Below are 22679 nucleotides of genomic sequence, written 5' to 3'. Positions count from 1 at the left end.
TAAACTCTAAAGAAAAAAGTATTAGTTTGTGCAATCTCTCCCTGTAACTTAAGACTATCAAGTCCAGGCAACATCCTTGTAAATTTCTTCAGCACTCTTTCCAACTTAATAACATTCTTCCTATGACAAGGTGACCAGAACCGTGGACCTGAAGGCCCTACCATTCACCACGAAACTCCTACCTTGATTTGACGTGCCAAAATGCAAGACCTCATATTTATCTATATTAAACTCAATTTGCCATTTTTCAGCCCACTTCCTTAACTGATCAAAGTCCTACTGCAATTTCTGATAACCTTCCTCACTGTCCACGATACCACCTATTTTAGTGTCACCAGTAAATTTACTAATCATGTCTTGTATTCTCATCCAAATCAATGATACAGATAACAAACAGAAATGGACCCAGCACCGACCCCTGAGGCACTCCAATACTCACAGGCCTCCATCTGGCAAGCATCCTTCCACTAGGACTCTCTGCTTACTACCATCAAGCCAATTTTGTATACAATTTGCCATTTCTCCCAGATTCCACCAATCTAATGTTTCAGAGCAGCCCGTGTGGAACCTTATAAAAAGGATTTACTGAAATCCATATCGACTATGCCTACTGCCCTGCCCTCGTCAACCTTCTTGGTCACTTCATCAAAGAACTCTTAAGTTTGTGAGGCATAATCTCTCATTCACAAAGTCACGCTGACAAACCCTGTTAGTTGCATGCATATTTTATCTTTCAGAATTTTCTCAAGTAACTTACCCACCACAGATGTTAAGATGAAAGGAGAAAAAAAAGACATAAGGGACAACATATTTTTTTAGACAGAGTATTTCGTATGTGGAATGAAGTTGTAGAGCAAGTGGTGGATGTGGGCACAGTTACAATGTTTAAAAGACATTTGGGTTAGTACATGAATAAGAAATATTTGGAGAGATATGGTCAAGTGCAGGCAGGTGGGTCTAGTTTAGTTTGGGATTATGATTGGTATGGACTAGTTGGACCAAAGGATCTGTTTTTGCTGCATGACTTTATGACTCGACAATTATAATTTTATTTAAATGCGAGTGCAACTTCTTTGGAATCGTTCAAAGGGGAGGTCATGGACAAAAGAGCTTTATATTTAGTCTGCTCCCCATTGTTTAAGGTGAAATATCCCCTGTCAGAAAGGTGGCCTAAATAGCCAAATCTAGGAAACAAATGCAAGGTTGGGCTCATTGAATTGAGGTTAACTACAGATCCATGTCAAATATTTGGCTCAGATTCAGAATTACATTGCTTGACATACTATTGTTTTACACCACTTCAACTACTGAATATGGTGGATTACTTTACAAGAAAAATAGTGAAGGGCTCTTTTATGTCATTTTGTAATTTACAATAGATTATCAAGATCATTGGTGTATGAAACTTGAATGAGAAATTTAGTGATAATATCAGAAAAGTCCTTTGTAATTACAAGTGCTGTGATCCATTGATGGTGAGACTCGACAATCCAGATCTCAATTTCTTTCTCTTTACTGTGGTATTCAATTGCTGAAAATGTGTTGCTGGTTAAAGCACAGCAGGTCAGGCAGCATCCAAGGAACAGGAAATTCGACGTTTCGGGCCAGAGCCCTTCATCAGGATCCTGATGAAGGGCTCTGGCCTGAAACGTCGAATTTCTTGTTCCTTGGATGCTGCCTGACCTGCTGTGCTTTAACCAGCAACACATTTTCAGCTCTGATCTCCAGCATCTGCAGACCTCACTTTTTACTATGGTATTCAATTACTGGACAAACTCACAACATGATGCTTACGTATATTTTTAACAAAAGAACATGGAAAATTATTAAATTAAAAATCATGCCTTGCCCTTCTTATTACATGTAATATAGATATCTAAATCAAACTTAAAACTTATGCATAATTCCTCCAGTTTAGAATCCAAGCTCACAAACAACAATAATAGATGAATACTAAGAGGGTTAGACCCTAAGACATAGGAACAGAAATTAGGCCATTCAGCCCATCAAGTATGCACTGCCATTCAATCAAGGCTGATAAGTTTCTCAACACTATTCTCCCACTTTCTCCCTGTAACCGTTAATCCCCTTTGAAACTTAAGGACTTATCTGTCTCAGTCATAATATACTCAATGACCTGGGCTACACAGCTTTCTGAAGCAATGAATTCCACAGATTCATCACTCTCTCTGGCTGAAGAAGTTTCTCCTTATCTCAGTTTTAAAAGTTCTTCTCTTTCCTCTAAGGCTGTGCCCTCAGATCCTAGTCTCTCCTACCAACAGAAACATCTTCCCAACATTAACTTTGTCCAGGCCATTCAGTATTCTATAAGCTTCAGTTAGGTCACCCTCATCCTTCTAAATGCAGAGTAGGGGATTTTAATTTTCCTGACAATGACTGGGCCTGCCAGAGCGCTAAAGGCCAAGATAGGATGGAACTTGTTAAGTGCATTCAGAAAAGTTTCCCCAAGGAGTATATCGACAGTCCTACTTGGGAAGGGGCAAAACGCGACGCACTCTTGGAAAATAGTGCACAACAGGGGACAGAGGTAACAGTTTGGGAGCACTATGGGAGCAGTTACAATAGGTCTTTTGATTTTATAATAGTTATGGAGAGGAACAAAACTGGCCCACAGGTTCACGTTCTAAAGTAGAGCAAGACAAATTTTGTTGGATTAGACAGGAGCTAGCAGGGACTGATTAGCCTAGTTTGTTTGCAGACAAAGGGACCTCCGGCAAGTGGGAGGCTTTTAAAAGTCAGATAGCTGGAGTTCAAGGTGCTTACGCTCTTGTGAGAGCAAAAAGGCAAGAAATAGGGAACTCTGGACGACAAGAGATATAGAGGCTTTGATCGGAAAAAGGCGGTAGCATGGCTCAGTTACAGGCAGCTGGAATCAAGGGAATCTCAGGAGGTATATAGGGGATACAGGAATTTACTGAAAAAGGAAATCAGGAGGGCAAGAATGGAATACAAGAAAGCCTTGGTTCTGAAGATTACGGTGAATCCAAAGAGGTTCTTTAAGTATATTAAAGGAAAAAGAATAACTAGAGAGACGAGGACCCCTCAAGTGCCAAAAATGGACAAATATGTGTGGAACTGCAGGAAATGGGTAAGACCCGCGATGAATATTTATCCTCTGCATTTACCGTGTAGAAAGAAATCAAAACTTAGGAACTTGGGGAAGTTAGTGGTGATTCCTTGGGGCCAATCCATATCACAGTACAGGAGGTGCTGGACATACTGGAATGTATGAAGGTGGATAAATCTCCCGGTCCTGACCAGATATATCCAAGAACACTCTAACAAGAGACTAGAGAAGCTATTGCAGGAGTCCTGGCTGATATATTTGCACCATTATTAGCCACAGGTGAAGTCCCTGAAGATTGGAGGGTAGCAAATGATGTATGCTTATTCAAGAAGGGCTGCAAAGAAAAACCTTGGAACTACAGACCAGTAAGGTAGGTGAAAACAATGACTGCAGATGCTGGAAGCCAGATTCTGGATTAGAGTGGTGCTGGAAAAGCACAGCAGTTCAGGCAACATCCGAGAAGCAGGGAAATCGATGTTTCGGGCAAAAGCTCTTCATCAGGAAAGACCCACTATAGACCAGTAAGATTGATGAGGGCAGGGCAATAAATGTAATCGTTATGAATTTCAGCAAGGCCTTTGTTAAGCAAAAAAGTATTCTAATTAATTAATGACCATAACTTAAACTCTTGGTTCTTCAATTCAACCCCCACTCTCACAAACAATCAAGCAGGTATAATTAAGGGATAAATCAAAGGAAAAATAAATGAAGTATAACTGGCCAGTTCACTTAAGCAGACTCCATGATCTATAGTGTCACAAGCCATGAGATTGTATATTAAGTAAAAACTAAAAAAACTATCGATGCTGTAAATCAGAAACAAAAACAGAAATTGCTGGAAAAGCTCAGCAGGTCCAGCAGCATCTATGGAGAGAAAGCAGATTTAATGTTTCGGTTTGAGTGACCCTTCTTCTTGCTTAGCTTTTCCAACAATTTCTAAGATTGTATCTTGGTTGGTTTATGAAAACACCGATGCATGCTAATAGCTTCCAATGTACTCTGAGGAATATTGACTTAATACTTGTAACTGAGGTTCTCTGAACTTGAAATAAGTTGATAACGGGAGGTCAACCAATCAAACCTTTGTCTTGTAGCTTTCACAGGAACAATTCTTCTGATTTAAAGACAATTCATTCTTAGTCATGACATAGAAACTTCAAAAAGGGAACAGACAGGCCTGGACCTAACATTCAGAAATTAACCCTGGCGGGTGGAAGGAGAATCATTTGGGAGTGTTTTGGAGGCACTGACTATACCTTAATTAGACTTAAGAGTACAGTGGAAAAGAATAAGGATGGGCCAAAAATAAATTTCGAAACTGGGCAAAAGCTAATTTTATAAAGATAAATATGATTTGCCCAAGTGAGCACATTGCAGATAACTGTCAGAACAGGAGGAGTCTTTCAAGGAGAAAATAGCAAGAGAACAGGACAAATAAGTTCCCATAAAGACAAAGGGTGGGACCATGACTACAGGACTGTGGATGCCCATGGACATAAATCTTAGGATTAAGAAAAAAAAAACTTATGGCAGGTACAGAGGGTTCAATAAGGCAATCCCTAAAGGAGTATAAAACATGCAGTAGGGAGCTTAACAAATAAAGTAGGAAAACAAAGAAAATGCATAAGGAAGTACTGGCAGATAGAACTAGATTTTTAAAAATACATATAAAGAGCAAGGGAATAAGTAGGAAAAGAGTAAGGCCCATTAGGAACCAATAAAAAATCATCTGTATGTGGACCTGGAAGACATGGATACAGTTTTCAATTAATACCATGTACTGGTCTTCACAATGGAAAAGGATGATACAGGTATAAACATCAGGACAAAGGTGCAGGTTAGATAATGTTACAAGAAATTGAGAGAGAACAGGAGGTACTGACAGGTTTAGCAGTGGATAAATCTGGAGGTCTGGATGAAGTATATCTTAAATTATTGTGAAAGCATAAGGATAGTGCAGAAGTTAAGTTGGTCGGTCAGTTTCAATATCATTAGACAGGATGTGGCACACAGGTTGAGAACAGCTTCAGAAGGGGAACAGGGTTAATCCAGGAAATTATAAAATGGTGAGTCTTACATCAGTGGTAGGGAAATTAATGGAGATGATTCTTAGGGACATGATTTACTTGAATTTGGAAAAGAATTGACGATTTAGAGATTAGATTAGATTAGATTACTTACAGTGTGGAAACAGGCCCTTCGGCCCAACAAGTCCACATCGACCCGCCGAAGCGCAACCCACCCAGACCCATTCCCCTACATTTACCCCTTCACCTACCACTATGGGCAATTTAGCATAGCCAATTCACCTAACCCGCACACTTTTGGACTGTGGGAGGAAACCCACACAGACACGGGGAGAATGTGCAAAATCCACACAGTCAGTGCCTGAGGCGGGAATTGAACCCGGGTCTCTGGCACTGTGAGGCAGCAGTGCTAACCACTGTGCAATAGAATGTTTTTGTGTGAGGGAGGTCTTGACTCACAAATTTAATTGAGTTTTTTTGAGGAAATGACAAAGACGATTGATGAGTGAAGGACAGTGGATGTTGTCTACATGGACTTGACTGAATCATTTAATAGAGTTTACAGAATCCCTACAGTGTACAAACAGCCATTTGGTCCATCACATCGACAGCATCCCTCCAAAGAGCAACCCCTGTCCAGACCCACCTGCCTGTCCTTTTCCTGTAACCCTGCATTTCCCATGGCTAATCCACCTAACCTGCACATCTTTGGATTGTGGGAGGAAACCGGAGTACCTGGAGAAAACACACAGGCACAGGAAGAATGGGCAAATTTCACACAGTCACCCAAGGGTGAAATTGAACCCGGGTCCCTGGTGCTGAGAGGTAGCAGTGCTAGCCACTTTGTCATCATGGTGCCTACCTAAAGCTTTTGACAAAGTCCCTCATGGTAGGCTAGTCCAGAAGAGGTAGTCACACTAGATCCAAGGTGAGTTGGCAAGTTAGATACAAATTTTGCTTGGTCGAAGGCGACTAAGGGTAGTTATAGAAGGATTTTTTTTCTCACTCAAGGGTCTTGACCAGTGGTGTTCTGCAAGGATTAGTATTAGGACCTCTGTTGCTTGCAATACCGGTAGTTCTCCTATAATGTGGTAGTTGCATTCCCGTGCAATACGGAGTTACAGTAAATTACACAATATAAATAATGGGGCCTGTGGGAAAAACAAGGTTGGGGCAAACCACCAAAAATATCAGTAAAAACCAAAACAAGAATAACACATTATCCTAACAAAAACGATAGTACAGCCTGAGTAAGGCTTTAAATCATATATTTTAATGAAATAATAAAGTAAATGTAACCCTTTAACACTAATACCACTGACTACAGCACTGTACCTTTCATGAAGCTTTTCACCAGAAAGCATGCGAGCTGACTGACCATGTGGTTCCAATGTGGACATCGAGTCCTCCACAAGATTGTCTCCCAGTTTGAAATAAAATTCTTTTTAAATGTAGACTACAGTTTGCAGTTTCAAGCTAAGTTATAAGTTGCAGAGCTGATTGCATTCCTAATTTTGCTGAACACAGTGCATTTGCATTTTGCAGACAGAGGATCCTGAAACTGGGTTTTGTTGTTCAGCTAGTGCCAGGGATGGAGTTGCGTAACAGCTAACAGGAGTTCGCTTTATAAAGAAAAGGTCTGCAATTCACAAATCCCATTACAACTGCCTTATATGAGAAATGATTTGGATGGAAGTGTAGGTGATCTGATTAATAAGTATGCAGACAATGTGAAAATTGGAGTTGTGGACAGTAGGTAAGTTTGTCAAAGGAAAAGTAGGATATAATCACTTGGAAAGATGGGCTGAGAAATGGCAGATGTTTAATCTGGACAAATGCAAGGTGATACATTTCAGGTGGTCAAATGCAAGAGGAAAGTAGTCAGTAAATGGCAGGACATTTAGGAACATTGCTATACAGAGCGACCTTGGTATGCAAGTCCATAGCACTCAAAGTGGAAACCAGTGGTAAGGTGCTAAAGAAGGCATACGGCATATTTCTCTTCATCGGTCAGGCCACTCAGTGTAAAAGTTGGCAAATAATGTTGTAGCTATATAAAACTTTAATTAGGCCATATTTGGAATATTGTGTGCAGTCCTCGTTGCCACACAATGGGAAGAATACGGAGATTTTGGTGAGGGTGCAAAAGAGGTTTACCAGCATGTAGTCTGGATTAGAGAGTATTAGGTATGATGAGAGGTTGGACAAATTTGGACTATTTTCGCTACAGCATTGGAGGCTGACCTGATACATGTACATAAATTATGAGAGGCAAAGATAGGCTGGATAGTTGGAGTCCTTCCCCCAGGGTAGAAATGTCAAATACTAGGGGCCATAGGTTTAAAGTGAAAGCAGAAGTAGGTTTAAATGAGGTGTGCAAGGTTTTTGTTTACAGAGGAGGAAGTTGAAGCAGACATACTTCAACATTTAAGAGGCATTTAGTCAGACACATGAACAGGCAGGAAGTAGAGGAATGTGGACCAGGTGCAGACAGATAGATTGGTTTTGGAATGGCATCATGGTCAGTGCAGACATGGCGGGCTGAAGGACCTGTTTCAGTACTATACAGTTCTATGCTCTACTCACAGGTAAATCTACATTTGGAAAGACTTCTAAACATAGGACACAAAGGGCAAGGGTTTTCCTCGAAGAATGAAGGGGAAGGGCAGCAAGTCCAGGCACCTAGGATATCAAGGGATAATGACAGTTTGATAAACAAAAAGAATGAAGCATTTGTTACAAAGAGACCATTAAAATCAGCGTGTAACCTTCAGTTACACAGAGTGTGGAAGGCAGGCTGCTTAAAAAATAAAATAGCAAGGTAACAAGGGGTCTTTGGAAAGGTAGGATTAAGGAAAAACCCAAAGTATTTGGGAAGTATATTAAGAGCAAGAAGATTGTCAGGGAAAGACTGGGGCCAATTACAGACCCAAGTAGAAATCTATGCATGGAGCTGGGTGATCCAAGGTGAGTCAACTAGGAGAAAGTGAGGACTGCAGATGCTGGAGATCAGAGTTGAGAGTGTGGTGCTGGAAAAGCACAAGGGGTCAGGCAGCATCCGAGGAGCAGGAGAATGGGCTTATTGGGCATATGCCCTTCATAAGGAATCCTGATGAAGGGCTTATGCCCGAAGCTTCAATTCTCCTCTTCCTCAGATGCTGCATGACCTGCTGTGCTTTTCCAGCACCACACTCTCGATTGTAGGTGAAGCCTTAAATGAGCATTTCTCATCTATATTCACAAAGCATTGTGGCTAGAGATTTCAGTTAGGATGCTGAGGTTCTAGAGCACATTAAGACCATAAAATATAGGAACAGAAACTAGGCCATTCAGCCCATCGAGTCAGCTCCACCATTCAATCATGGCCATTCTCCCTGTAACTCTTGATCCCCTTGATACTCAAGAACCTATCTATCTTAGTCTTAAATATACTGAAAGACCTGGCCTCCACAGCCTTCTGTGGCAATGAATTCCATAGATTCACACTCTCTGGCTGAAGAAGTTTCTCTTTATCTCTGTTCTAAAAGACTCTAAGACTATGCCCTCGCATCCCAGTCTCTCCTGCCAATGCAAACATCTTCCCAACATGTATTCTGCCCAGGCCATTCTTTATTCTGTATGTTTAAATTAGATCCACCCTTGTCCTTCGAGTGTAGACAGAATCTACAAAGAACAAAGAAAATAGCAGCACAGCTACAGGCCATTCAGCCCTCCAAGCCAGCGCCAACTCAATCTAAACCTGTCGCCTATTTTCGAAGGATCTGTACCTTCCCATTCATGTATCTGTCAAGATACATCTTAAATTATCGCATGCCCGCTTCTACCACCTCTGCTGGCAATGCATTCCAGGTACTCACCACCTTCTGAGTAAAGAACTTTCTATGCATACTTACCTTAAACTTTTCCCTCTCACCTTGAACTCGTGACCCCGAGTAATTGAGTTCCCACTCTGGGAAAAACCTTCTTGCTATCCACTCTGTCTATACCTCTTATGATTTTGCAGACCTCAATCAGGTATCCCGTTAACCGCCATCTTTCTAATGAAAATAATGTTGATCTACTCATCCTCTCTTCATAACTAGTGCCCTCCATGCCAGGCAACATCCTGGTGAACCTCCTCTGCACCATCTCCAAAGCATCCACATCCTTTTGGTAATGTGGCAACCAGAACTGTATGCAGTATTCCAAATGTGGCCAAACCAAAGTCTGATACAACTGTAACATGACTTGCCAATTCTTATACTCAATACCCCTCCAATGAAGGAAAGCATGCCATATGCCTTCTTTCTTTTTTGTAAATATATTTATTAGCAAATTTTTTTTAACTTTACAAATATATAAAATTATTGAAAAATACAATCAATAACAACTATCAGTATACTAAAAAGAAAAAAACACAAATTACAAAACAATTACTGTCTCCTAACTATTAACCTACCCTCTAATACAAAACAAACCCTAACACTGTGCAAAGCAACACCAAATAAAAGAAAGAAAAGCAAAAAACCCAAAAGAAACCACAAAATACAGAACAGCTATGCTCGGTGCAAAGCTCCCGAACAGAGGAACGGGAGCATTGTATTTATACCCGTATTAACTCAGGAGACCCCCTCTAGGGCCCAAGGCTTGACAAATCTAACCATCCTGATTAAACAAATGCCCTAGTTAAGACAACTGACAAATCTGTTTCCAAATAACTCAAGTAGGGCTGCCATGTCTTATAAAAATAGTCTGTTGTGTGGTGCACCATGTTTGCAAAAAAAGGTCCAAGGGAATGTGCTCCATTACTAATTCCTGCCATCCCAGCAAGCCCGGGGGTTCTCAGACACACAATTCATCAGAATATTCTTCCGTGCACAGTATGCAAGAATATTAAATAGTTTCTTCCCATGTCCGTCTCAAGATGATAAATTCAGTAGACCTAAGAGGAGAGATATCAGGTCTACTTTGACTTCAGTCTTCAATAAAGTAAAAAATGAGGTCTGCAGATGCTGGAGATCACAGCTGAAAATGTGTTGCTGGTGAAAGCACAGCAGGTTAGGCAGCATCTCAGGAATAGGGAATTCGACGTTTCGGGCATAATCCCTTCTTCAGGAATGAGGAAAGTGTGTCCAGCAGGCTAAGATAAAAGGTAGGGAGGAGGGACTTGGGGGAGGGGCATTGGAGATGTGATAGATGGAGATGACCTGGGGGGTGCAGTGAGAGAGAGACTCACTGAAATCCTTGTAGAGGGAGGAAGAGAGCTTCTTCAAGGAAGGCATCCTTGCAAGAGGATTCGCAGTAGGTTAAAATCTTCGAGTAAAAAATGAGGTCTGCAGATGCTGGAGATCACAGCTGAAAATGTGTTGCTGGTGAAAGCACAGCAGGTTAGGCAGCATCTCAGGAATAGGGAATTCGACGTTTCGGGCATAATCCCTTCTTCAGGAATGAGGAAAGTGTGTCCAGCAGGCTAAGATAGGGAGGAGGGACTTGGGGGAGGGGCATTGGAGATGTGATAGATGGAGATGACCTGGGGGGTGCAGTGAGAGAGAGACTCACTGAAATCCAGCAGGCTAAGATAAAAGGTAGGGAGGAGGGACTTGGGGAGGGGCATTGGAGATGTGATAGATGGAGATGACCTGGGGGGTGCGGGATTATGTCCGAAACGTCGAATTCCCTATTCCTGAGATGCTGCCTAACCTGCTGTGCTTTCACCAGCAACACATTTTCAGCCTTCAGTCTTCAATACCCTCTCTATCTCTCTCGCCACTGCGCTCCAGTAAACATGGAGCCTGTGGCATGTCCAGAAGCAATGGGTAAGAGTACCTACACTTATTTTACATTTGGGGCACAGTGAAGATGCCCCTTTTTTAAACTTCGCCAAACGGTCTGGTGCCAGATGAGCCCTGAGGAGAACTTTTAAATGCGTAGCGCATGTCCTACAACAGATTGAGATCTTTCGAGTATTCTCCCATGTTTCAGAAGAGATCGCCACTCCTAGCTCTTGCTCGCAGACCTCACATAACCGGTTAGTATCCTGCCAGGCCATGCCACCCAGCAGGAGATAGAAGGCACTAGCCGAAAGGGTGCTTGCGGAGCATAGCAACAACCTCTCTGTATCGAGCTTATAGGGCTTAGTGAGAAGCGTAGTCTTCCTCTGGATGAAATCCCTAACCTGAAAAAAAACGGAAAAGATCTCTGCTGGGTAACCCGTACTTGCAGCTCAGTTGCTCAAAAGACATCATAACCTCCACCTCAAACAAGTCTCCCAAACTAGAAACTCCTCTCGCTGCCCATAGTTTGAACCGTCTCCATCATTCCTGGTCGGAACCCTGACATGCCAACTATAGGTGTAAGTGGCAAAGTCTTGGATAAACAACTCTGATGCATCACCCTCCAAGCCCTGACTGTACTAATGGCAATGGGGTTCCGGCAGTGGTCCATAACTTATCCATGAACAACAGGTGAATGAGAGGGCACTTTGCTTGTGAGGCCTCGATATCCAGCCATATTGAGTTTGGATCGTTACCTACCCAATTGTAGACAAAGGACCGCAGGGAACTCAACTGATACCTTCTGATGTCTGGGAAATCAACTTCTCCCCTTCTTTGAGGCAACTGCAATTTAGTAAGTTTGATGAGGGGGCTGCCCACGATGTCAGATAAAGAAACCAAACCACCCCATAAGCTTCTGTGGAACTGACCTGGGAAACATTATAGGGAGCATACGCATGGGATAAAGCAAATGAGGAAGAACATTCATCTTAATGAGAGATATTCAGCCCAGCCATGAAATTGGAAGAGCCTCCCATCTCTGGAGATCTCGCCTAATATTGTCAAGCAACTGAGCAAAGTTAGTCCGAAACAACAGATCAAACTTGGGGGCAATAAAAATGCCTAGGTACCGCAACCCCGCCCGTGACCACTTCAAAGGGAATTTTGAGTCGCCTTCAACTTCTGGCACATCCTTAGTGGGCGGCACGGTGGCACAGTAGTTAACATTGCTGCCTCACAGCGCCAGAGATCCGGGTTCAATTCCCGACTCAGGACGGACTGTGTAGAGTTTGCACATTCTCCCCGTGTCTGCGTGGGTTCCCTCTGGGTGCTCTGGTTTCCTCCCACAATCCAAAGATGTGCGGGTCAGGTGAATTGGCCATGCTAAATTGCCCGTAGTGTTAGATAAGGGGTCAATGTAGGGGTATGGGTGGGTTGCGCTTCGGCGGGTCAGTGTGGACTGGTTGGGCCGAAGGGCCTGTTTCCACACTGTAAGTAATCTAATCTAATGCTTAAGGTTCCACAAAGGCATAGCCTCCGATTCTGTAAAGTTAATCTTATATCCTAAAATAGCCCCAAATGAATTGATATATTGTATCAAATGGGGTACAGAAGTCATCGGGTTCGATAAAAACAGAAGGACATCATCCGCATACAGTGTAATCTTGTGTGCCCTCAATCCCACTTCCGGAGCGGTTATGTGGACATTCTGATGAATGGCCTCTGCCAGCGGCTCTATCACCAACATAAACAACAATGGTGAGAGGGGGCAGCCTTGCCGACTACCCCTACCAATCGTAAAATTCCCAACTTCACCCCGTTGGTGATAACCACGGCCAGAGGGTGGCGATATAAAACCTCCACCCACCTCGCAAAGACTCCACCCAACCCAAACTGTTCTAAGACATAAAAAAGATACGACCATTCCACCCAGTCAAATGCTTTCTCTGCGTCCAAGGAAAGCACCAACCCTTGAATCGATCGTCGCTGACAAACTTGGACCACATTCAGCAACCTTCTAATATTATTAGAGGATCTACAGCCCCTTATAAAGCCCATCTGGTCCTCTTTAATAATATGGGACAACACCCTTCCCAATCTCAGCGCCAGGATCTTGGACAGAATCTTGAAATCTGAACTTAATAGAGAGATCGGCCTGTATGAGGGACAATCCTCAGGAATCTTCCCCTTCTTAAGAATTAAGGAAATATTAGCTTCTCTCAAAGATGGTGGTAGACATTCATCCATATAGGAGTGATTGTACATCTCCAAAATCAGCCCTGACAGAACTTCTATAAACTTCTTATAAAACTCACTTGTAAGTCCATCAGGGCCATGTACTTTCCCACTCTGAAGTTGCCTAGCTGCCTCCTGAATTTCCTGAACTGTCAAGGGGGCATTAAGAAGAAAGGCCTGTTCCAAGGTTACCCCTGAGAGGTCCAGGTTCCTAAAAAAGATCTCCATTTTAGCATCCTGTCTTCGCAACCTTCAGACCGATACAATTCAGAGAAAAGCCTCATTAATCTTTTTAGCAATGTATGTAAGGACCCCGGCGCTGTCTCTGATTGCAGTAATGGATTGGGGAGCACGCTTTTTCCTAGTCAGGTACGCTAAATACTTCCCTGGCCTATCCCCATATTCGAACAGCCTTTGTCTAGCAAAAGCAAGTTCTTTCTTTGCATTTTGTGTCAATATTGAATTCAAGGCAGCCCGAAGGGCCGTGATCCGCTGTAGCTTAGTCACCAAAGGCTGCGCAAAATGTGCCACCTCCGCGGCTTTCAACCGCGTCTCAAGTAGACACTACTGCTCCTCCTTCTGTCGTTTCCAGTTAGCCGAACAGGAAATAGCTAAGGCCCTAGCAAAGGCCTTCGCAGTCTCCCATAGCAGGACAGACTACCTTGCCATGCCTGAGTTGATAGTCAAGAATTCCTGAAACTTCTTCAAAAAGCATTCCATAAATTTGGAATCCTTAAGGTGAAAAGGGTCCAAACACTAGTGCCGCAAACCTAGCCCTTCACTCTCGGCCTTAACCTTCAAATATACTGCCGCGTGATCAGAGATGGCTATATTCCCAATTTTACAACCCATAATCGAATCCAGGAGGGCCGAGGGAGCCAGAAAGAGGTCTATTCTCATGTGACATTTATGTGGGTTTGAAAAAAAAGGTGAAGTCCCTGCCGGCAGGGTGAAGACATCTCCAAATATCCACCAGCCCCAAATCCTTGCATAAGTCAACCACCTGCTTGGCCTACGAAGAAATAGTTGGGGGCCCACAAGGCATCCTGTCCACTGTTGGATGCAAAAGACAATTAAAATCCCCCCTATACTAATGTGCTGTGTTTCAAAAGCACTCAACTTAGAGAAAGCACTAATCAAAATTTGAGGGGAGACGTTTAAAATGCCATATTCCTCCCCATGTATCAGTGCTTTAAGTATCACAAACCGTCCCTACTCATCTTTCACCTGCTCTAATAATGTGAACGGATGATTTTTCTGGATAAATACCGCCACTCCCCTACTTTTAGTAGTAAAGGATGAAAAGAATACCCGGTCATAACCCCCCTGTTGAAATTTCAGGTGCTCCCCATCAAGATGGGTTTCCTGCAACAAAGCGATATCAACCCTTTCCCTCTTAAGGCTAGAAAGCACTTTTCTCCTTTTATCAGGCGAAAAACTTCCCTTAATGTTCCAGGTGCACCATTTAATAAGCCACTTAGCCATATCCCCTTTCAGACACCCTTGAACCCCTCTGAGAGGGAGCCCTGTTTACAAAGCGCCGAGCAGAGTAAATAAAGACTCATAGAATCAAAAGCTATATATACAAAAGCTACTCTATCATAACTATTAACAACTATTACTACCAAAAAAACTAAAAAGAAAAGTAACTATAAAACCTTGAATGGAAGACTCTTCCCCCTGTTCATAAGGGGCACTCACCCTACCCATCCCCTCCTTCACAGCTCCTTCAAACCCAGTCTGTGCCCCAGATTTTGGCCAGGAAAAAAACAAGGAGATGATCCTTAAATCAACAGAAAAAAAACACAAAGTCAGGATGAACACTCCATCCATCCCTGGCTTCATGTCACCCTTTTTGTGACTAAAAGAGAAGCAGAACAAACAGAAAAAAAAAGAGAGACAACAAAGAACATCCACAAAATTTCCCATCAGAAATCCAGTTATTAAAAAAAATTGGAACAACTTATTCCAAAGTCTTTTCCCCCCTTTCCAAAAAGGAAATTATTAGGGAGGAAGAAAGGAATAAAAAAAGGAAGGGAAAACATGGGGAAAGATAGAAAAGAGAACAAACATTAACCATATTCTTCATGCCAATCTGTCTATTTTAAAGTGTCCTCAAAACTTTTAGCTTTATCCGCTGAGTCAAATGTATAAACTGAGTCTTCATGGCTGAAACAAAGTACTGCAGGGTATCTCATGGAGTACTGGATGCCCAGGTTCCTCAGCCTCCTTTTAACTTCATCGAAGGACTTCCTCTTTTGAATTACAGCTGCAGAGAAATCCTGGGTAAAACATGATTTTTGACCCCTTATACAGCAGTGCCTGCAGATCTTTTCCCAGGGAGCTGGAAGCTTGTCCTTATATGATTGGCAGTGCACTAGGACCAAGTGGGCGCTGCACTGGGCCTGACCTGCGCACTATCATCTGATATGCCCTTCCAATCTGAAGCCTGCTGGACTCGATGTGAAGGCCCAAAAACTTTGGCGGCCATGCTGGGACCTCTGTGGGACACCACTGGTCACAGTTCTCCATTTTGAGAAACTCCCTTCCACTACTACTCTCTGTCTCCTGCTGTCCCACCAGTTTTCAATCCATCTAGCTAGTATACCCTGGACCCCATGAGACTTCACTTTCTCCATTAGTCTACCATGGGGAACCTTATCAAACGCCTTAATGAGGTCCATGTATATGACATTCCCTCATCAATCAAATTTGTCAATTCCTCAAAGAATTCTATTAATTTGGTAAGATGTGACCTTCTCCGCACAAAACCGTGTTGCCTATCAATGATAAGCCCATTTTCTTCCAAATGTAAATTGACCCTATCCCTCAGCAGCTTCCCCAACATTGGCATCAGGCTCACCGGTCTATAATTATCCTTGCTACCCTCTTTAGACAAAGGGACAACATTAGCAATTCTCCAGTCCTCCAGGACCTCGTCCGTGTTCAAGGATGCTGAAAAGATATCTGTTACGGCCCCTGCTATTTCCTTTCTCATTTCCCTCAGTAACCTGCGATAGATCCCATCCAGATCTGGGGACTTGTCCAGGTTATGCCTTTTAGAATACCTAACACTTCCACCCTCCTTATGCCAACTTGACCTAGCATAATCAAACATCTATCCCTGACCTCAACATCCGTCATGTCCCTTTCCTCAGTGAATACTGATGCAAAGTACTCGTTAAGAGTCTTTTGGACAGAAGGTTGAACAGGTTTGGGGGTGGAATTGATGGGTTTGGGGGGGGTGGAATTGATGGGTTTGGGGGGATGGACAGAAGGTGGGTTAGGGGGTGGATGGGAGTGGGTGGGTGCAGGGACTCAGGTGCTGTGTGTTCCTGCTTTTTTCTTGAACGGGGAGCAGACATAGCAAGTGTTCGCTGTGTCAATCCCATTGAACTGATTAGGACGGGAGCGTGAGGCTTCATCAATGCTGCAGGTCCCTAACGCACAAGTGTTTGTCTGCTCAGAAACAAACATTAAAACAAGAGAGAGAGCAAAGCAGGCAGAGCAAGGAAAAAGGAAATTTCAGAAAACTCAGAGCCCCAGAGGAGAGGCATTGAATCAATTAACCAAATTATCAAATATCTGAGCGAAATACTGCCCACCCATCTTGTTTGGATAATCGAGGTTCCTCTGTATTCATTATGTAAATCTTTCCTTTATCAGACCTTCCAAAATGCATCACTTCACATTTACACTCTCAACTGGGATGACCAGATTTAATTGTTATCCAGGACAGACACTGTAGTGCTGTCAAATCAGGAAATAATTGGATTCATTAATGATTCTCCCATTTCCTCAAAGTCAGTTGATCTTCTGATTGTAAGGCTAAGGCAGCATTTTGGAATGGTTAATGTCCAACTAGTGGTACCCACGAAACTGTGCTCTGCAAATAAAACACACCAATACATCTCCAAAATATGGTTGGATAGTAAAAAGTGCAAGCTTTTTGCATTTGAACGTGGTAATTAAGAACATTTTGCGGAAGGTAAAGTTGTGTAACTTTTTATGAAAATGCAAAAGTAGATTTCAAGTTGCTGTTCTATCCAGTTTCTAGTGATTCAAAGTTACCACAATTATTAGATAAATGGAAACATTTTCCATTGTTGCCACAACAAACAATTCTAAGTAACTGCCACGGAATCTTCCATCACTTGTAACAGGTTGCATTTTTAATAACAATATGAAAAGGATATGAGCTCCTGCATTATTTCTGATTCTCCAGCTTAGCATTAGTTTATTTCTAATGTCTTAGTCCTCTTTCAGGCCAAGTGTTATACAGAAAAGTGCTTCTTTCTGCAGTAAATTAAGTGGCTGACCTGTTTTAACATGAAGGTGTCGGCGTGGCTCCTCTGGCCCCTCTATGGGCTGATCTGCAAGGAATAAGCGAGCTGAATCCAGGGCAGTTACAATCGTCACCTCCTTATCCATTAGTTCTTGTCTGAGTGCCTGCATGCAAAATTTCATTAAGAAATTATTACAGCTTGAAAGTAACACCTTACATTTCCTTTTAATAAATCCAATCAATCTGCACAGTCAAAAATAACATACACTATCAAAAAGAATAGATTGTACTGACATAGTCAATCAGTGAGGTTTCTAATATTGGAAGTACCTATAATGCAAAAAGACTAATTATTAGAGCAACATTAAACATCAGCCAGGCAAAGCTGACACAATGTGTAAATGGCCATTATAAGGGCCACATTTATCAGGAGGGTGTTCTTAATATTAAATGAACTAATTTGTGGATGGGGACAAAGGAAGAAGGAAGGCATATTTGTAAAATAAAAGTGATTGACCAATCTCATGACTTGGCAGAAGTGAGAATTGAGAAGATGATACCAAGATGCTTCAAGGGGATTTCGACGAGATGAAGTGAGTGGGAAAAAAATTTGTTTGAATCACTTTTTTAAAAAAAAGTGGCTCATGCTGGGTTTGTCCTCCCCTTCACCAGCTCTCATCTGTGGCTCCAAAGAATTATTAGCATCTGACAGAAGCCACTTCATTGTAAAATCATTTTGATAGTTAGGCCAAACCAGGGGAAGCTAATTACTGGATCTCTTACCTCGGTGAAGACTGATTCTCCTAGACTGAAATTATGAGACCAATCTGAAGTGATATGGTCAGAAGCATAGGACTACGTTGTGGAACGTCTGATTATTGGGACAATTCACTCCAGATACTCCCAGTTTAGAATACTGAAGAACTTGCAGCTTCTTGTGTTGTTGTTTCAGTTTCAGAAAAAGAGAGCTTGATTTTTGTTTTTCTTGAGATGCACCCAAACACATAAAAAGCATTTTGAAAAGACACAGTTGGCTTCTTGCGATTGAGAATAGGAATTGTTCACACAACAATGATGGGAAATTTAGAGGAAAAATTTCCATATAATGGAATAGGGAATGCTTTTACTGCAAACGGCTATCAAAGCGTTACTGCTTCAGCTAAAAGGGAACTAAGTGAAATATTTACAAGAAGTGACAATTAAAACAAAAGGAATAGGTAGAGAAATTGATTGAAAAGATTTTTTCTTCCCTCGAGTTAGGAGGGCAGCACTGGCATCAGAAAGACAAAACCAATTCTCCTCAGGGCAATTTCTTTTAGTCAATTAGAGGAGGAGTGCAAATGTGATTCTGTTGTTTAAAAAGGGTGCAAAGAAATGCCAAATAATTATAGACCTGTTCCTCTTTCTTCAGTGGTGGGAAAATTGTTAAAATCAATCTGAGAGATCAGATGAACTTGCTTAGAAAGGCATGGATTAGTCAGGGATAGTCAGCATGACTTTGTTAAGGAAGGTCATTCCTGACAAATTTGATTCAATTCTTTAAGGAAGTGACAAGGAGGATCAATGAGGGTTGCATAACGGATTTGTCCACATGGAATTTAGCAAGGCAATTGACAGTATCCCACGTGACAAGTGCAAAAGAGTAAAAGCCATGGGATACCAAGTAATGTGTTGACTGATCGGCTTAGTTACAGGAAACAAAGAGTAATCGTTGATGGGCTGCTCTTGTGAATAGAAAGCTGGTGTTCCACAGGGCTCTGTGTTGGGACCTCTGTTTATTTTATATTTGAACAATTTGGACTTGAACTGGGGTGGGGGTCATTATTGGTAAATTTGCAGACGACTCAAAAATGGCCGTGTAGTGGATGACGTAGAGGATATCTCTAAGTTCCAAAATCTAGATGGGTTGTTGGAGTGGGCATGAAAGTGACAGATCGAATTCAATTGTCATAAGTGTGAGGTCATTCTTTTAAGGAGGTCAAACAGTAAAGGGAATACACAATAAATGGGAAGATACTGAGAGGGGAGATGAAGTGAGAGATCTTGGCCTATAAGTGAACAGGTTTCTAGAGGTAGCGCTACAGGAAGACAAGGTTGTGAAGAGGGCATATGAAATCTTTTCCTCATTGGCAAAGGTATAGAATACAAAGTAAGGATATAATGATAAATATGTAGAGTACTGGTGAGCCCACAATTGCAGTATTGTGTGCAATTGTGATCATTACATTACAGGAAGGGCATAATTGCTCTGGACTGGGTGCAGAAAAGATTTACTAGAACATTGCCAGAGATTAAAACAGTGTAAATATGAGGAGAAATTGGAAAGATTAAATCTATGAAAACAACCTTAATCTAAGTGGCTGAAAGATTAGAAGGGATGTGGAGAAAATCTTTTTTCCGCAGAGGGTTGTGGGTGTCAGGAATTTGTTACCTGAGTTGGTGTTGGAGGCGGAGACTCTAAACTCTTTTAAAAAGTACTTTATGTGCTGCAGGATAATGTGCATTGGACGGAAGACTAGAAAGGTCATTGGGTGTCTTTGGGACGGCATTGACAAAGATGGCTGAATGGCCCCCTTCTGTTCTGTATTATTTCTGCAGCTCTATGTGGGCATTCCAGTAGGGCCACCATACATTGATCACCCATTAGCACCGTTGAAAAGGTATTGACCTAGCTTCATGGACTGCTACAGTCCATTTGGGATAGATATCCTGCACAAGGGTGACAGGTTGGAATTTTCAGGATTTTGGCTCAGCATTTGATCTGATTTATTTGATTTATTGTAGTCATGTGTAATGAAGTACAATGAAAAAGTTTGCAAGCAGTACAGACAGATCATATGGTGCTGAGACAGAGTGAGGCATAGAGATTACGTGACACAGAAGATGTGCAAAGCAGGATCAACATTATCTGAAGTTACAGAGTCCTTTCATCAGTCTAATAACAGCAAAGAAGAAGCTGTTTTTGAACCTATTTGTGTATGTTCAAGCTTCTGTATCTTCTGCCTGACAGAAGAGGTTGTAGGACAGCATTACTGGAATGGAAGGGGTTTTTGATGATGTTAGCAGCCTTTCCACAGCAATGAGGTGTAAATGGAGGTTATGGATGGGAGATTGGCTTCATGATGGTCTGGACTATGCACACAACCTTCCATAGTTTCTTATGGTCCTGGGCAGAACAGCTATCATACCAAATCATTATGCTCCATGACAGCATGCTTTCTATGGTGCATCTGTAAAAGTTGGCGAGGGTCCATATGGATAAGTCAAACATCCTAAACTGCCTGAGGAAGAGGAGACATTGTTGTGCCTTCTTGACCGTCGCATCTATTTTGGAAGTCCAAAGTAGGTTGTCAGTTATCATCAATCCTAGGAACTTTATGCTCTCAACCTCCATTTTTTTGATGTAGATAGGGGAGTGTTCTCCTTACTTCTTGAAATCAATGATCAATTGTTTTCATGACACTGAGAGACAGGTTGTTACCATTGCACCATGACATCAAGAACTGAAGGAACAGCAGTATATTTCCAAGTCAGGATGCTGTTTGTTGCAGAGGGCAACTTGGAGTTGGTGGGGTTCTAGTACACCAGCCCCTCTTATACTCCTAGGATAGCAGGAAACCCTGGGGTTGAAAGGTATTGTTGGAGAAATCTTGCTGAGTTGCTGCAGTACATCTTGTAGATGATGTACACTGATTACCCAAAGCATTGGTGACTGAATGAATAGTTGAAGTGTACCATGGGGTGCCAACTAAGCAGGCTATGTCCTCCAATCACATTGAGGTCTTGGATGTTATGGAGCTCCCCTCAGCCAGGCATGGACAATGTTCAATTAGATTCCTGATTTGTGTCTCAGAGATGGTGGAAAGGCTTTGGGCAGTCAGGTGGTGAGTCACCTGTTAAAGAATCCACAGCATCTGAACTGTTCCTGGCTCCACAGTATTTATCAACCGTGTCAAGTTAAGTTTCTGGTTCATGTTCTCCCTTAGGATGCTAAAGTTTGGAATTTCAGGGATGGTCATTTCATTTAACACAGGTGGCTGTTTACTCTCTCAGATTGGGCACGGTCATTGTCTGACACACGTGTGGTGTAGGAGTTAGTGGCCATTTTCCACCTGAAGCCTGAATGCTGTCTTGCTGTAGGTAAACAAGGACTGCTTCATTATTTGCAAATGAAATTACATTCAATCATTAGTCAACATTCTTCACCTCTGACCCTAAGATGGAGTGCAGATCAGCGATGAAACAACTGGAGGAGGTTGGGCCAAACACATTACCTGCTCCAACAACATCCTGGGACTGGGATGATTGAGCTTCTCCAACCACCACTATATTGCTTTGTGCTAGGTATGACTCCAAACAGTGGAGAGATATATATTCCATTTCCACTGACTTCAATTTTGCTCACAATCCTCGATGACATACTTGGTCAAATGCTACGTTCATGTCAAGAGGAGTCATTCTTACCTCACCATTCAGCTTCTTTGTTCATGTTTGGACTAAGATTGTAATGTGTTTCAAAGGCGTGTAGTCCTGGCAGAATCCAAACTAAGCATTGCTGAGGCATTTTATTCTGTGTAAGATTGTTTTTATTTGTTCGCATGTTCATCACTAGCTAACATTGTGCAATTATTAGTGCTCATCCCTAACCTTCATTCCTGAGTTGACCAGTTTCTCATTCTTCCACTGTGAAGTTGAGTAAGTATAATTTAAATATATAAATGGAAATAGTTCTGTTCAGACTTCAAATCCAGAACTTCCAAAATATACACTTTCTGTCTCAGTGAGACTTCAATTTTTTCCTTGGAACCATGCAGCCTGTGCACAGTACAAAGAAAAAGGCTCATATAGTAGCTGATGGGTGACCTCAGTGCAAGTGTTTTAATCAGTTGATTTTTATCAACAAACAAGTCAGTGTACAAACATCCAAGTGTTGTTTGTCATGAGAAACACAAAACCTGTATTGTGAGAACAGAGAAATAAAACATTATATTCTATTATCCTACATCACAAGGCAAAGGGAACCTTTTATCAAATTGAAAGAAAGAAAACATATAATATTGCAAAGGTTAGTGGTAAGCCAGAGGATTGGGAAAGTTTTAAAAACCAAAGACAACCAAAAAAAAAGCTAAATTTTGAGGGTGAACTTGCAAGTAATATCAAGATAGGCAACAAAAACTTCTTTAAATATATTAAAGGCAAGAGAGGCCAAAGTTAACACAAACCCTTTAGGGAATGAGGTTGGGATCATAATATTGGAGAACCAGGAAATAGCAGAGGAATTGAATAAGTTA

At 41.9% G+C, this 22679-nt stretch overlaps 1 protein-coding gene across 13 annotated transcripts in view; it reads right to left on the bottom strand.

Moving 5' to 3' along the window:
• The window catches only part of LOC132819922 (utrophin-like), a 751240-nt gene that overhangs the window by 187485 nt on the left and 541076 nt on the right, over positions 1–22679 (bottom strand). For all 13 annotated transcript variants that reach the window (XM_060831897.1, XM_060831902.1, XM_060831903.1 and 10 more), the window contains one exon: positions 17423–17552. In XM_060831897.1, the coding sequence (XP_060687880.1) occupies positions 17423–17552 (130 nt within the window). The remainder of the gene's footprint in view (positions 1–17422; positions 17553–22679) is intronic.

The sequence above is a fragment of the Hemiscyllium ocellatum genome, chromosome 10 (genome assembly GCF_020745735.1).
Source record: "Hemiscyllium ocellatum isolate sHemOce1 chromosome 10, sHemOce1.pat.X.cur, whole genome shotgun sequence".
In the NCBI taxonomy this organism is placed as follows: Eukaryota; Metazoa; Chordata; class Chondrichthyes; order Orectolobiformes; family Hemiscylliidae; genus Hemiscyllium; species Hemiscyllium ocellatum.
The sequence above is the reverse complement of the archived record's forward strand: the minus strand, read 5'-3'. Positions and strand labels throughout refer to the sequence as shown.